This window comes from Nuphar pumila, chromosome 2, assembly GCF_984573655.1.
Source record: "Nuphar pumila chromosome 2, dmNupPumi1.hap1.1, whole genome shotgun sequence".
NCBI lineage: Eukaryota > Viridiplantae > Streptophyta > Magnoliopsida > Nymphaeales > Nymphaeaceae > Nuphar > Nuphar pumila.
Window position 1 is genome coordinate 12990535 of NC_143250.1, and position 15316 is coordinate 13005850.

The 15316-nt window shown below is 37.4% G+C and overlaps 1 protein-coding gene across 1 annotated transcript in view; it reads right to left on the bottom strand.

Annotated features, from left to right (window-relative positions):
- Positions 1 to 5136: 5136 nt before the first annotated feature.
- Positions 5137 to 15316, bottom strand: part of LOC149844800 (uncharacterized) — a 93665-nt gene continuing 83485 nt past the window's right edge. The window contains exons 21-27 of the mRNA XM_089995288.1: positions 8497 to 8592; positions 8329 to 8409; positions 8188 to 8259; positions 7839 to 7883; positions 6613 to 6696; positions 6430 to 6533; positions 5137 to 5828 (exon numbers count right to left, since the gene is read on the bottom strand). Coding sequence (XP_089851414.1) covers positions 5714 to 5828; positions 6430 to 6533; positions 6613 to 6696; positions 7839 to 7883; positions 8188 to 8259; positions 8329 to 8409; positions 8497 to 8592 — 597 coding nt within the window. The 3' untranslated portion in view covers positions 5137 to 5713. The remainder of the gene's footprint in view (positions 5829 to 6429; positions 6534 to 6612; positions 6697 to 7838; positions 7884 to 8187; positions 8260 to 8328; positions 8410 to 8496; positions 8593 to 15316) is intronic.

Below are 15316 nucleotides of genomic sequence, written 5' to 3' on the forward strand. Positions count from 1 at the left end.
AAATAGTAAGTTAAAATGATAACTTTTTTATCCATTCCAAATAAACTAAAATTTTCGAAATGATTTTGATAGAAAAATAATTTCCATCTTAGAGTTGAGAAAATTTTCGTATAAAAAAATAAATGATATTCATTAACTTCGGCGAGTGAATTTCCATCATCTAAATCATGTTTTCATGAGATTTTATAGGATCTTTACACAACAAACGGAAATAAGATAGCTTGGCCTTAAGTTCTAAATCCATGATGGTGGGTTCTGCTGCATGCATTAATTGCGATGCATATGTCAAGCCCATCCACAGGGATGCACTTCATTAGGTACCGTTTGGAAGACACCCAAAACTCAACTTTAAACTAGACTTTGATGTAAATTGGGTTTTGTGCCCAACCAGGTTTTCTTAAACCTGATTAAATAAAAAAAGGTACCCCCAAGTTTACAACCTGTTTTATCGCCTCTCCCTCCCTTGCACCACCCCACCCCCACACTCTCTTTCTCTCTCCCCAGTCCCCACCTCCCCGGACACTTCGTTTGAGTAAAGCCATTTTCCGGCCAGTCACTAGCTGGAAAATGGCCAGAAAGATTCAAGTATTTATTCCCCTTTTTTGGGGGGGTTTCCATGTAGTTAATGGATGGATGGCCATTTGGTAGGCTATTTTTTTCTTTTTTTTTTGGTTTTTTGTGACCAAGTTTTTGGTCACCCTAATAATCTAGTTAGGTTGGTTTTTGATTTGAAACAAAATCTGGTTTGCCAAAACTAGGTTTTGCTCCTGTCATCCAAACAGGGCCTTAGGTGACACTGTTTAGAACTTGTTCTTTTTTATGTATGCCTTTTCAAACCGAAAAACATATTGGGACTATGTCACAGGGGCGTGCCATTTTGGTTGCTCAGGCATTGGCACGTATGACATTACTATAATATTTTAATCTTACTTCAATAAAAACCCATTTTTTAATGTTAAAATATTTTTTATTGATTACTTTTTTTTTAAATCTGTTGTCCCATATTAAAAAAAAATCAAATTTTTGAGTGGAATCAGAATCCCACGTCCTCCGGTCCCTGAATCATTGTGACAGATTTGGAGAATGGTGGAGAGAGAGATAAAGAGTTTCAACTTCAATATTCTAATATTATGTCACACAAATAAAAAAATAGTTTTCTATATTGTTTCATGTCACTCAAACAAGAGAATTTTTTTGTCATTAAGGGTGTGTTTGATGATGCTGTAAATTTTTTTCACGAAAAACCTTTGGTTTTTTGTGGGCCAATGTGCACCATCAAACGTGTAAACAAAAGGGTCACTATCTCCTCCTCCCTCCCCCAGGTAGAGAGAGAGACTTCAATTTCAATTTTCTTATATTATGTCACACAAATAAGAAAAATAGTTTTCTGACATTTTTTTCATGTCAAACAAACAAGAGAAAATTTCTTTCATTGGGCACATTTGAAAGTGAGAAAAGTAGGAAAAGTGGAAGTGGAAGTGGAAAGAAAAAAAGTACACCCTTTCTGACGGTTCCAAATGAGAGAAAAAATTTCAAAAGAAAAGCTTTTATAAAATGTACAATTTTTTATAAGAAAAATTCCTCCACCCAAAAGTTCTCTCATATGGAACCGTCAATCTCCCCCAGCCCTCTGCTCATCTCGGCCATGGCTGACTAAGTCGAACCAGAGGCCGTAGATCATCAGTATGGCCATGTTAGGGCAACCTCTTCCTCCCATGCCAGATCCACGTTCGCTCACCAAGTGTTCGACGAAATGGTTGTTCTAAATGTTGTATCTTGTGATGCTGTACCTGATGGTGCTTGAAAAATCATGATTGAGTGGATTTATGAAAGCACATCTTGAATTATGCTTCAAGGTACACAAAAGCAAAGAAATTTTTTTTTAGTGCCACGGAAACTTGTTTATGTTGGGTACATATGCGGTGGAAATTCAGTTGAACTGACCGACATTAACAAAGGTGTGAGCTAGACCCAAGGGGTTTGGTGTAATGGGATGGGGCCTAGACTCTTTGACGGGCAGTCTAGGTTCAAATCTCATGGGCATCACCTCCCTAGGTAAGCCGAAGCTTGGCGACTCCTTAGAGTCGAAGGGTAAGCCCTCGGAGTTTTATGCTGACATGGACAGCGACTGTAGCAGGCTGAGCCAGTGCACCCCCCGTTGGTGCAAGCAGTTTGTTTCTTGGACCTTGATATCATCTCCATGATGTAGATCCAACATATGTGCTGCTTTTTAACTTTCCAATCAAGTTCACATATGTATGAGTCAATAGAATTATGCAGTTTATGTTATAATGTTTGAAGAACTATTGTTAGGTTGATCCTGAGGATCCATAGAATTTCATTGAAAAATTATACGATTTAGCTATTGGACGAAGTCCATAGAAAATATTTGAGAAAGAGAATGAAATATATTTTGAGGCGCCTATGACTGAAGTTGGTCTCAGCAGCCTATGAAAAATCAGAAGTGATGTGGAGATTAAGTAGAGAAAAGATACAGTTGAAAACTCTTGTTGATCACCACTTATTTATTGTTAAGTAAATTCCTTGTAGATTTGTCATCATCATTTCTTAGAAGTTGACATGCCATTGTTGACAAGTTTCTTCTCTGTTTAGTCATGAGCACCGAAATATGATGGTGCCCAAGAAACTACAAAGAACAGAAACAAGTGTAGGTTTGATAATGTGGTAATGGGGAGATACCATGGTTGGTAAAAGCTTCTACATATCCTTGAAAGCTCATTTATCTGGAGGCTGCTTCTGAAGACAGAAACTGGGAACTTCCAAAGCTTTCTTCGCATGTTCTGTTGTGAGAAGCATACTTCATCCAAAAGTAACATATTTACACAATTAAAGAATTGTGGTTCCTATAAGAAGGAATATTTAGTTGACTTATTTTAATTTAACCCTTTAATTTTTCTTCCTTCTCTTTGTGTCACTGTAGTATCTTCCAATGAGCTATGAGGATCGATCTGGCTGCAGTTCTGAACACCTCTAATATGTTGAGCCAACCTACTCAAACTCTAGCTAAGTTTTCCTACTTTTTCATTGCCAATGATATTTCATTTTTCTCTCAATACTCCCCAAAATATTAGTAGTAAGTGGGATCATTATTTTGAGTTTGTGGAGGCGTTGGTCGTATTTTATTCTGCTTCTTTCTAACATGAATTTTATCTCCAATTTCTTAGTTAAGATTATGTGGTGGACAGATTCATGCATTTTCTAACTCAGGTGTTCTCTGATAAACTTCATATTTTCACTTTAGAGGTGTGAACTTGCCACTGTCTGAAATCTTGCAAATTTTGGTTCTTCATTTTTCCCCTTTTCTTCATAATTTGAACGTGTTTCAGTGGAAAGGTTAGTGATGACAGTTAGCTGTTATCATGGCGACAAAAGTTTAAACCAAGGGCAAAATATTGGCAGCCAAAAACTTGCACGAAATAGATTTTTTTTGAAAAATATCGTGCTTTTTTCAGCAAAATATCAGCAATAATAAACAAATAAAAAAATTTAGAAAGTAGATTTTTATGAAGATATATACATAAAAAATATCTAGAAAATAAAAACATGATTTTTTGTGATAAATAGCTGTTAAAAACATAAATATTACATTAAAAATATGATATTTATGTTTTTTATAAAAAAAATCATGACATTTTGAAAATATCGCAAGAAATCACTGTTTAAAACTTTTAGGTAATTTCTGATGATATTTTCATAAATCCCGCGACATTTGTTACATTGGCTGTTATATAGGTTTTTTGTTCACTATGAAGCGCTGTATAGAAAGCTCTTAGAGGCATCTCTTCTGGTTGCTCACCGCTAGATTCACACAAACAAGGTTGCCAGACTAGGAAGCTGACTGCGAGAGAAATAATATAGGAAGTGAAAGCTAGAAGCGCTGCATTTTAAAATGTATAGGACACAGAAAGCAAAAAAAAATAATATAAGAATTGAATGAGAATCGAAATTGAATGCAAATAGAAACTAAAATAAAAGCAATTATTGTTAAATTTCATGATTTTTTTTAGTGTAAGAATTAAATTTTTAACAAATTCTAAAAATGATGACTGCCAATTTAGTGAGTGAGAAGCATGAGACATAAAAAAACATGAAAAAGTAGAGAGAACATATAAGAATAGATGAAGCATGTGAAACAGAAAAAACATAAAAAAAATCAAGATTCTCATAAGTTTTGAAAGCAAAGAGTCTCGTGTTTTAAAAGCAAGTTTTCAAGATGATGTTTTTCTCAAACCACTCGTCAAATCAAGGTCATCTTTAAGGAGTTGAAAAAATACACACCAATCTGTCTATCCTTTTTAATTTGTTTTCAAAATTCTGACATAGGTTGCACAAAAAATCACGTGAATCCTTAAATTTTTGGGTCAAAAATCAGTAGTAAAGTATGTTATAAAGGAAATTTGCATATCTCAAGGTTAAAATAATCATTTTAATACCCAACATTTACAGTTTTGAACATGATTTGGGCAAATTGTAAGGTTTTCAAGAAACGCATCATTTTTTATGTATAATACGATCATTTTTTGTTAAATTTATTTGATCACAAGCCAAGATTCGAGCAAGTCAGAGTCAAGCCGATTTTCTAGTGAATGTGATTAAACCAAGCGAACTGCTCTAACTGCCTTAAAAGCTAACAGTCTTCTAAATGTAAACATTATGTCAAGAAAAACCATCAGTGTGCCCTCTTAACACTACATTAATAAATAATAAGAGAGTAAATTCCCTTTTTTCCTTCTCTAGTTTTTATTTTTAGTTTTGTAAACTAGTTGGTTTATCCCTTCTCTGTAAGAAGAAACTGTCCAACCATACCATAAGAGGGTGTTTGACTGCTTGTTGCCTGTCCAAGCTTGGACAGAACACACTGTCCAGCACAGATATGACATTACTCGTCCCGGACACACTGTCCTGCAGGACATTGTTATTTATTTATTTAAATTTTTTTAATACTATTCCTCCCCCACCCCCTCGTCCACTTGATTTTTGTGAATTACTGTCCCTCCCATGGTGACGGTCGGAATGGAAAATCAACATCTCACTGGACATGCGGAACAGCTCATCCACTCGTCCCGTGGGACACAGTCAAACGTGGAGTGATGCCCAACTCATGTTCTCGTAAGAGCAGAAAAAGCCCTCCACATTATAACATGGAGATATATTCAATTTGTCACTTTCCAAAAAATGTTTAATGCCATCTTTTTTTTTCTTCTTTCCTTTCTCCCTTTATAATCTCAGGGTTATATCTCATTCACTAGGGGGGGAAATATCATGGTCTTTGGAGACCATATTTCACAAAATTACAGACTCGACCGTTTCTATTATGCAGTCAGCTCCAAACTGAACAGGTAAAGAAGCAAATGCAGGAAAAGAAAATAATAAGAGAAACAAGATGAACCTGCCTAGCTCAAGCTATGGATACAGCTACTGTACATTTGAGAGGATTTAAGAATGCTGGTGATTTTTTGCGGCCAAAGCCCTTCTGAAACAAATTCCCGTTGTAGACCCCATCTGTTCCATCTGGACCAAACACAAACATGCTAGAAGCATATTGTAGCACTGGAGTTACCTTTGAATGCTGCCACAAGCTGACCTAATTATCTGTCAGCCTCTGCAACTGGATGAGAGCACCTTTCACCCATGCTCTTATATATGGAGTTAATCCACCATATTAGGAATCTTTAACTGAGCGTTTTCAATCTCAAGTTGGAGTTGTACTCTGTACCGAAGAGCATGTCTCTGACGTGTGTGATGGCACTTGAATAAGTGTGGCTGGCAACTTTTCATTAACAAGTCCCAAGACAGCTAGCGTAGACCTGTTGGAAAAGTCTGAGAATCAACTCAAAGTACACTACTGCTAAGCAGTCTGGTTTAAGCAATCTATCAATATCAGAAAAAGAACTAACAAAAAGAAAGATGGAAAGAACAATTTGTTACAAGCATTTCACAAGAGGCATACCAAATAATCTTTTTTGATAATCCAGGCATACCAAATAATTCAACCAAAAATAGTAGCAGTGTTTCTCTGCTCCCCAAAAAGGAACACTGCTAATCTATGAAAGCTTGGGGAATGACTAAAAGTAATTTTTTCGCTCTGTTACAAATGCAGGTTTGCCTAGTTTGACAAATCAACGAGGTAATGCAAAAAAAGTTAGTGTATGACGAAAAAGCCATCAATGCCTATGGAGAAATGTACCACCTTGTTATCATTTTGTGAATACTAGCAAGGGTATGTCTTAACGAGGTTTCATTCCTGATATAAAATTCTTAGAGCTTCGAGACAAGCTAAACCTCCAATATATAGAAGTTCAGTAGAAAATTATGCTTTTTGACGGAAACAAAGGGAAGCATACCTTCAAGTTCCTCCTCCCCCTTCCCTCAGAACGTAAAAATGAAAACATTGACACAAGAATATACCTAGGCAATGATGTTTGGATACTTGGCTGATTGGCATATGCAGCAAGCGGAATTTTGAGCAAAGTGTGTCTATTCAAAGCACTCTCAAGTTGCGGTGCTGGTAACTGTAACAGGGGGAACAATGTTAGCCAATCAATAATAGAGGAAATCTTTATATGATTTTGGCTAAAAGAGAGTCAAAACCTGTAACAACACATTAAAAGAGTGTGGTTGCGTCTGAGCTACACACTTCAAAAATCCAACCCACAACTTCGGCATCTGCCAGATCTGTGAAAAATAATTTCAAGAAGCTCAGCATATACTTTGACAATGACCTCTGAATTAAATGAAAAGGTAATTAAGGAAAACAATATTTTGAGGTATTAGAAAAAAAAGTGAGATTCTTTATCTGATTTATGACATTCAACAAATGGAACCATTAGATGTAAGATGAGAACAGCTCAAAGCAAGAGGAATTATTTACATCAAATTCTGGTTGAAATTGAAGTCATAAGAATTGACAATTTAAAATCTTAAAATCATGTCCAATTAAAATCAAACTTCTTTCCGAATCATTCACCTTTGGTGGACAGTTTGCCTATAAAAAATAACACAAATCCTACTGCTAAAATCCATTTAGGGAAAGTTTGGTTTGCTGAGGCTGAGCCACGTGACTTTGGAGTCATATGAATAAGGATAAGCAAAGGCCCTTGTGATTCTGATTCATGTAAATGAGAAAACAACTCTCATTTGCCTTTGCAAATGAGAGTTGGTTTCTCACCACTCAGTTTCTGATGTTTGGTTAGCCAATGCTAATGGAATTCACTCTCTCATTTGCATGAGTCAGAATCTCATGAGACGTTACCAAACATGCCTTAATGTCAAGTTTACTGCTTATTTTCTGTCACGAGCAGTTCGAAGATGTAGTAATTGAGATCAATGATTTAAAGTCTTCTAAACCATGTCTACTTCATTTCAAATTCCATCTATCAATTACTCATTTCAATTCATTCCTTATGGAAAAAAATTTACTCATTTAATTGATATTTCGAAAGGTGGAATCCTAAGCATTACTCAACGTAAAACTATGCCACAAGGATATTCCATTTTTAGAGCCATACAACCCCTGTATACTAGTTGTATTGGAAAACTTCATGCAATATGGACCAAAATTTTAATAAGTTCATGGAAAATGGAGCTGTTACTAGTTCTTGCAGATCCTTTAGCCTCTTTCCAAAGTTCCATATGCTCTGTATACTGCCAGACTAGCATATAGTCTACTATGCTTACTAAACAGTTGACTACATGTAACCTAAAATTAAATTAATCAAGGAAAAAAATTCAAAGAACCAATGAACAAAAATTTGAAGCAAAAATAACACTGAATACATCTTAATAGAAGTAGAAACAATATTTTTTGCCTTACATACCTGCTTACTTATTAGTCTGGATAATATTCCCATTACAAAATCAACCTGCAAAAGATTTAAACATAATGTCTCAGGAACCCACAAGCATGCACGTGTGCGCGCACACACACAACCCATTCTCATCCAAGCGGTTGAGAAAAGAACAAAATGACTCCATGTAGCCTATGGTCTACTGACATAAAAATGTACTATTAGCTGTTACCTCCATTTCTCTGACGAGCAGAAGTCAGCAATTAGTAAAGATCAGTAGCTAAAAGCAGGACTCTATTATTCATGTTAGAGAGCCATTCTTATGTCCTCAATATATGACAACTGTCAAAAAAGGGAAAATATTGTGAAGGAAAGTTACCAGTGCAGGAAAAGCGTCAATTGCCTGAATAACAGTCCTCATGAATAGCAAAGGAAGTGGAATTTTCTCCACCTGAAAAAGGCAACAATCAGAGCCAACTTTTCTTCCCATTAACATGACAGATTTCTGCACAGAACTTACCAATTGATTCAATGCTTTGGCTAGAACTTGTTGAGTGAAAACAGTGCGTTGCACAAAACATGCTGTACATGCATCAGTTATCTGGAAATTTAACGAGCAACTTAATATATGAAATGCAGAAAACCTAAAACAGGAGTAATTACATAGCAAAAGTTTAATAAATGATGCCTTCTTAAGTGCAATTCCATCTTTTTCAGGATCAACCCCATGGATGGCAACCAATACTTCAACAGGTGTCAAGGCTGGGCCTGTATGAGCTGAACCCTGCAGGGAAATATCCAAGCGACTGAGCACATAGCCCATATTCAAGTCTTCTTTTGCATATCTAGAAATATTACAATTTTTTCAAAAATGTTAATTTCATTAATATTAACTTGATTAATCCAGTGATGTCCAAAGGTGTACAATAATACAAACAAATGATGTCCTAAAACACCCAGAAGAAAGAAAAGGAATAGAGGACGATTGGTTCCAAATGGCATTCTCTTTGGGATAAGGCAGCTGGGGACTTCCGCATGGAGTTGAGAGTTGCAGAAAACAAGGGACTCTATGGGGGCACTTTGTAATACCTCCCTTTTCAAGAGATGTGCAGCATGCCATTGACAGAAAGTGAACAAAAATCAAATCCATGTTCCTCAACCCAAATCCCTCCCAAATTCCGTTTCAGTTTGTGCACCAAGACAGGCTTTCATATGAATTTTGCTATTAAAACAAATACCAGATATGATCTGTTGATTTGTCCATAATATGTTGATAGTGCAAGACCTCGATTATTTTATTGGTGCCTTTGCTTTTACTGGTATCATAAATGTATTAGCAAAGAACCTTTCTGTCAATTGGCCTATAGGCTGTAGGCTGTATAATTGCCTAGAAGACATTTTGTTCTAAAAGGAATGCCAATGTGGTGAAGCTTGACCCATAAAATCATGAGTTAGTTATCCATTGGTGCAGCACTAATGCTTTTTCAGGTTTAGAAATAAAGATTCAAAAAAGTCCACATTGTTGTTGCAATAATCATACTAAAATTATCTACTTTATTTTTCTATTTTTATTTTTCTATTTTTTGTTTTTAGTGTTGTGCCCATTAGGGGCATATTGGTCATTGATGGGACCAGCTAGCCGTTAGAAAGCTCTAACGCTTGTGCATTCTTCTGACTAATAAAATATTTTATTTTTTTAGCATTGTGAGTGTGTGCACTTGTTGTCTATATGCCTTTGTGAGTGTATTCTTGCCCTAGTGGGCATCGTTACTTCTTGAGGTTTCATTATATGGCATAAGAGCCATTGGCTCTTGATTCTCTTTGCTTGTGTTCATGATCAAGATTGGGTGTCTCTTCATCTTCAAGTGTTTGTGGTGCTCAAGTGTTCGTGATACCATGTTTGTTTGTGCATCCTTCATCCTCCATTCTCTCTCTTTCTCATCTATTCTTTTCTCCACATTTTCCGTGGCCGAAAAGGAGGTTGTCACCATCATTCCCATCAAGTTCAATGGGAACAACTACTTCATGTGGGCCACCGCAATGAAGTGATTCCTTGTAGGAAAAGAACTATGGCATTTAGTTGATGGCTCCACTCTATAACATGAACTTGTTCTTACTAAGAATGTGAATGGAGTTGAAGCACTAAAAGATGGAGAAAAAGAAAAGACTATGTCTGATTATCAAAAAAACTTCAGGGAATGGGAAGTGGGTCACACTAAGGTTCTTTCATGGTTCATGAATAACATGGATGTGTTGGAGAAAAGAGAAAAGGGATAGAAGAAGAAAGGGGTTGCGGCTGTCACGATTTTAGTAAATGAAATCGTGACCTAAACATTGTATTAATATGCTTAAGTGTACAGTATGGGTTCAGGTCTGGTATAATGCCCAGACCCGAAGGAAATGAAATAAAAAAAACTGTACATACAATGGACTCGGGTCTTGATATCCAGACCCGTACGCCTAAACACACTTTCTCACCCCCCCACAAGTTGATCATGGTTTTGAACCATGAACAACTTGCCTTTAAACATCCAAAAACGATCTTTTGTCAAGCCCTTTGTAAATATGTCTGCAACTTGTCTTTCAGTATTGACAAACTCAGGCTCGATCTCTTTTTCTTCAACTTTTTGTCTTACAAAATGTTGGTTGATCTCAATATGCTTAGCACGACTGTGATGTACTGGATTGAATACCATGTTGAGAGCACTTTAATTGTCACACAGCGAGGTAGAGTGAGAGATCGTTTCTCCCACTTCAGTTAGTAGATGCCTGACCCACGTGGCTTCGGCAGTAGCTACAGCCATGGATCTATACTCAGCCTCAGTGCTTGATCTAGCGACAACCTTTTGTTTTCTACTACTCTAAGAGACTAAATTTCTTCCAATAAAGACACAATATCCTTATGTAGCTCTTCGTTCATCTGGATCCCCTACCCAGTCTGCATCACAATATACAGTAAGTTCGCGCTCATTCTTGCCAGACGACTGTGGTGAATATATCAACCCGTCCCCAATGGTCTCTTTCAGATATCTAAGAATCCTCTTAACTGCTTCCATATGTCCAGTACGTGGTGCATGCATAAACTGAGACACTTGATTGACTGAATAAACAATATCAAGACGAGTGAATGTGAGATACTGTAACATCCCTATTAGACTGCGATACCTGGTGGGGTCCTCATACAGATCTCCATCATGAGTGCTAAGTTTTTGGTGAAGCACACTTGGAGTTCCTAGAGGCTTGCAGTCTTTCATACCTGCCTTGCTGAGAACATCTATTGTATACTTGTGTTGAGTGAGGATTAAACCATAAGCCTGGTTATCAACTTCTACACCAAGAAAATAGCGCAAGGCACCAAGATCTTTCATTTTGAACCTCTGACCTAGTAGTTTTTTTACTTCTTTGATGTAAGCTTCAGAGTTTCCTGTGATGACAATATCGTCAACATAAATTAATAGTAGGGTGATCACATCCTGACTTCTGAAAATGAATAATGAGTGATCCAGTAGAGAACGTGAAAATCCATGCTTTTGAATCTCAAGCGAGAAGTTGTCAAACCAAGAACGAGATGCTTGTTTTAGACCATAGATAGCTCTTTTTAGCATGCACACATGGGTTTTACAATTTTGCTCTTGATATCCAGGGGGTTGTTCCATATAGACTTCCTCATTCAAATCCTCATGCAGAAATGCATTTTTTACATCAAGCTGACTCAACTTCCATCCATGTTCAACAGCCAAGGAAAGAATAATTTGAATCGTTCCCATTCTCACCATCGGGCTGAAGGTCTCATCATAGTCTTGCCCTGCTTCTTGGGTAAACCCTTTTGCCACCAGTCTTGTCTTGTATCGTTCAATAGTTTCATCTGGCTTATACTTTATTTTGTAGACTCATTTGCATCCAACAACATTTTTGTCAGGTGGTCTGGGAACAATTTCTCAGGTTCCACATTCATGTAAGGCTTGCATTTCATCATTCATGGCTTCTGCTCATTTGGTAGAAGTGGTTGCCTGATAGTACATAATAGGTTCATCTTCCTTATTGAAGGCAGTTAAAAAGAGCTGAAAATCCAAGGAGAAGTTGTTATAGCAGACCCACCTATCAACAGGATGTCGTATGTGATTTGATCTTCTGACATCAAGAGTGTGAGAGGAAGTAGGATTGGTTGCTGGGGAGCGATTTAGAAGGCTTGATGTTGTCGTTCTCTGTCTAGAATAGGAGATGCCCTTTATCTGCCCGGTACCGATGATGGTACTTCTTTCTCATTCTGTGATCACGATGTCCTAGTGGTCTCAAACATTTCTTCTTCTTGTTGCACACAATCTGAAGGACAAACTTCATTAGAACTAGCAAAAAGTTCTGAATTCAGCCAAGGATAACAAACTTCAGTTGTATTAGAGGGCATTTCCGTTGTGCCAACTCTGTGATCAAAATTTTGCTCATCAAAGACAACATTTCTTGAGATTCGGATGCATCTATTGATAGGATCATAACACCTATATCCTTTGTAGTCGTCTGCGTATCCCACAAATCTACACTTCTGAGCCTTGTCCTGAAACTTGTTTCTCAGGGACCGATCAATGTGCACATAACAAACACATACAAATCATGATAACTAGGATGAGCTCCAAAAAGGCAGTAATAAGGAGACTTATTTTCCAGAACAACCATAGGCAATCCATTTATCACATGTACGGCAGAATGAAAAGCTTTTGTCCACAGATTGATGGGAAGGTTACTGTCATGAAGCATACTCATGGCACTTTCAACGATATGCCTATGTTTTCGCTCAGCAATCTCATTTTGTTGAGGGGTGTGTGGACAAGACACCCTTCTTCCTATCCCATTATTTTGGAGAAAAGAAATAAAGTCACTAGACGAGAACTCCCCACCTCCATCACATTGGAAAAATTGGATGGACGCAGAGAATTGATTTTTTACTAAGGAAAGAAAATTTTGGAACAAAAGGAAAACTTTCAACTTATTTTTTATGAAATATATTCAGGTGTATCGAGAATAGCTATCAACAAGGATTAGGTAGTATTTGCTTCCAGATCCAGAGGCAACTGGGGCGGGTCCCCATACATCAAAACATATTATCTCAAAAGGTTTTGAAGCTCTTTTATTAATGGAATGAAAAGGCAATACATGACTTTTGCATAAAAGGCAACTGGAGCACTTCTGACTTTTCTCATCCCCATTGAGACTTTCTTTTAGAATGAGATTAATAGAAATAAGTTTCTCAATAAAATGACTCCCACAATGTCATAATCGACTATGCCATAAGAAAGGCTTATTACATTCAGAAATACTAAAAACATTTGCACAATAGTAGAAACAGGACTCTAATGAAGACTTTGAATCCAGATGGGCAGGGCGGACGGAATGACATAGAGCTTCTTCAAAGACATACATATTGCCTCATCTCTTTCCTTCAGCGAATGTTTCCCTCGTGCGAAGGTCCTTGACCTGCATAGAGAAGGGAGTGAATTCGACTGAAGCATGATTATCATTAACAAGTTTAGAAACAAAGACAATATTTTTCTTGATGTTGGGAGCATGAAGGACATCAGAAAGTTCAAGAGTAGAATGCGACATAGGAATGCCAGTTTTTCCAACATGAGAGACAGGATGGTGGGATCCATCGTCGGTGACAATTTTACTTTGGCCAAAATAAAGAATAGGGTTAGAAAGTTTACATGCATCACCAGTCACGTGAGTTGCTGCCCCTGAGTCAACAAACCAAGTGCCTTGATCATTCTGCTTTAATTTCAATTCTGACAAGACGGATATCAACAGATCTTTAATCTCTCCATTGTCTTTGATATTGGTGGACTTTCTTTTGGGTTCTGTTTATGGAGCCTTTCCTTTATTTTCTAGATTGTGTCAACAATTCGCCTTGATATGTCCCCTTTTATTACAAAGGAAACAAGTGAGAATGGATCTTTGTCCCTGTGTATGAGTTAACATATTTGGGGTGGGAAGCAATACACGTCCTCCGTGTCCACTTCGCCCTTGTCCCCCTCGTCCTCGATCGTAAGTCACTCCTATGGCAAAAACTTCTTGGGAATTTGTATGAACATGGTTTCTTCACAAAAAACCTTCAGAGTCATTTCGTACTGAATTAATTTAGCTCGCAACTCATCAAAAGTAGGAAAGGCAGGCAGACACAATAGTGAGGTGAAAATCATATTATAGTCGAGTCCCAATCTACTCAAAGTTTGTTGCACCATATCACTGTCACTCACGGCACATCCTATAACTGCAAGTTGATCTGTGACAGTCTTCATCTTGTTAAGATATTCCATAATGGTCATGGAATCTTTTCTCAGTAGCTGAAATTTCCTCTTGAGAAAAACCATCCTCGCTTGTGAAACTTGTGAATATGTCTGAACCAATCTCTCCCAAAGTTGTAGGGCAGTACAATTGTCAGGGATTGCAACAAAAACCTCTTGAGACAAGGTAGAAGTGATGTCTGCAACTACTGATTGATCTTTCCTTTCCCAGTTGAGATATTCTGCATTTTTGACATACACAATTGAACTCGCCCCTTTATCACCTTTCTCTTTTCTTATAACAAATTCTAGCGGGACTGGAGTGGTTTCATCCAGGTAACCTAAGAGACCTTGGCTCCTTATAAAAGGAATGATTTGTGTCTTCCAAATCAAGAAGTTTGAGGTGTTTAACTTTTCGGAAATGAGTTGATTGAGAAAGCTTGAAGAAAGACTCGATTGAGAAGAATAAGAATCCATGGAGAAAGTAAATTTAACAAGAGTGTTCACAAAGTGCTCAGTCTTCTGCCAGGGAAGTTTGTTGATCGCCTTTTTTTTTGCGACTGAGTAACCCTTAAAACTGGTGATCGGAGAGGGTCAGATTTAAGTTTTCCCTTGCACTTTTATAAGATTTGAGATTGACGTAATGAAAAAAAAATTTACACGTTGAATCAGAGTATTAATCTAAAAGTATTTTCAGTTGTGACAGCGAGACAACTGCAAGAGGAGACACTTGAAAAAAAATGAGAATCAGATTAAAAAAAACCGTTGTCACACAGCAAATACGAACAACAAAGAGGGATTAATATCTCAGATCTGACACAACTTCACCGTCAGATCTGGATACGCAGAGTAGATGCATAGAGGGGAATGTGCAAAAACAAACAGATCTGGTGCACCAGATCTGGAAATACCAAGCGAAAGGGAAAGATGAATCGGGGTTTCACGTGAATGGGTGAATCGACTTCAGCGATTCACGTGAAATAGAATTTCCCTTCGTTTTTTTCTATGCACAGGATTTACGTGAATAATGATTCACGTGAATATCAGACCCACGTGGATATCAGACCCACGTGAGACGTGAATTCACCAGAGAGGAATTAGAAAGGAGAAGGAGAAACGAGAGATAGAAAGAAGGTAAAAGAAACTGAAGAAGAGTAGAAGACAAGAGACAAAGGAGTCCTCAAACCTCTGATCGGTCGGTCGCACCTTTCGGAAGCCTCTTCAACCCTAGAT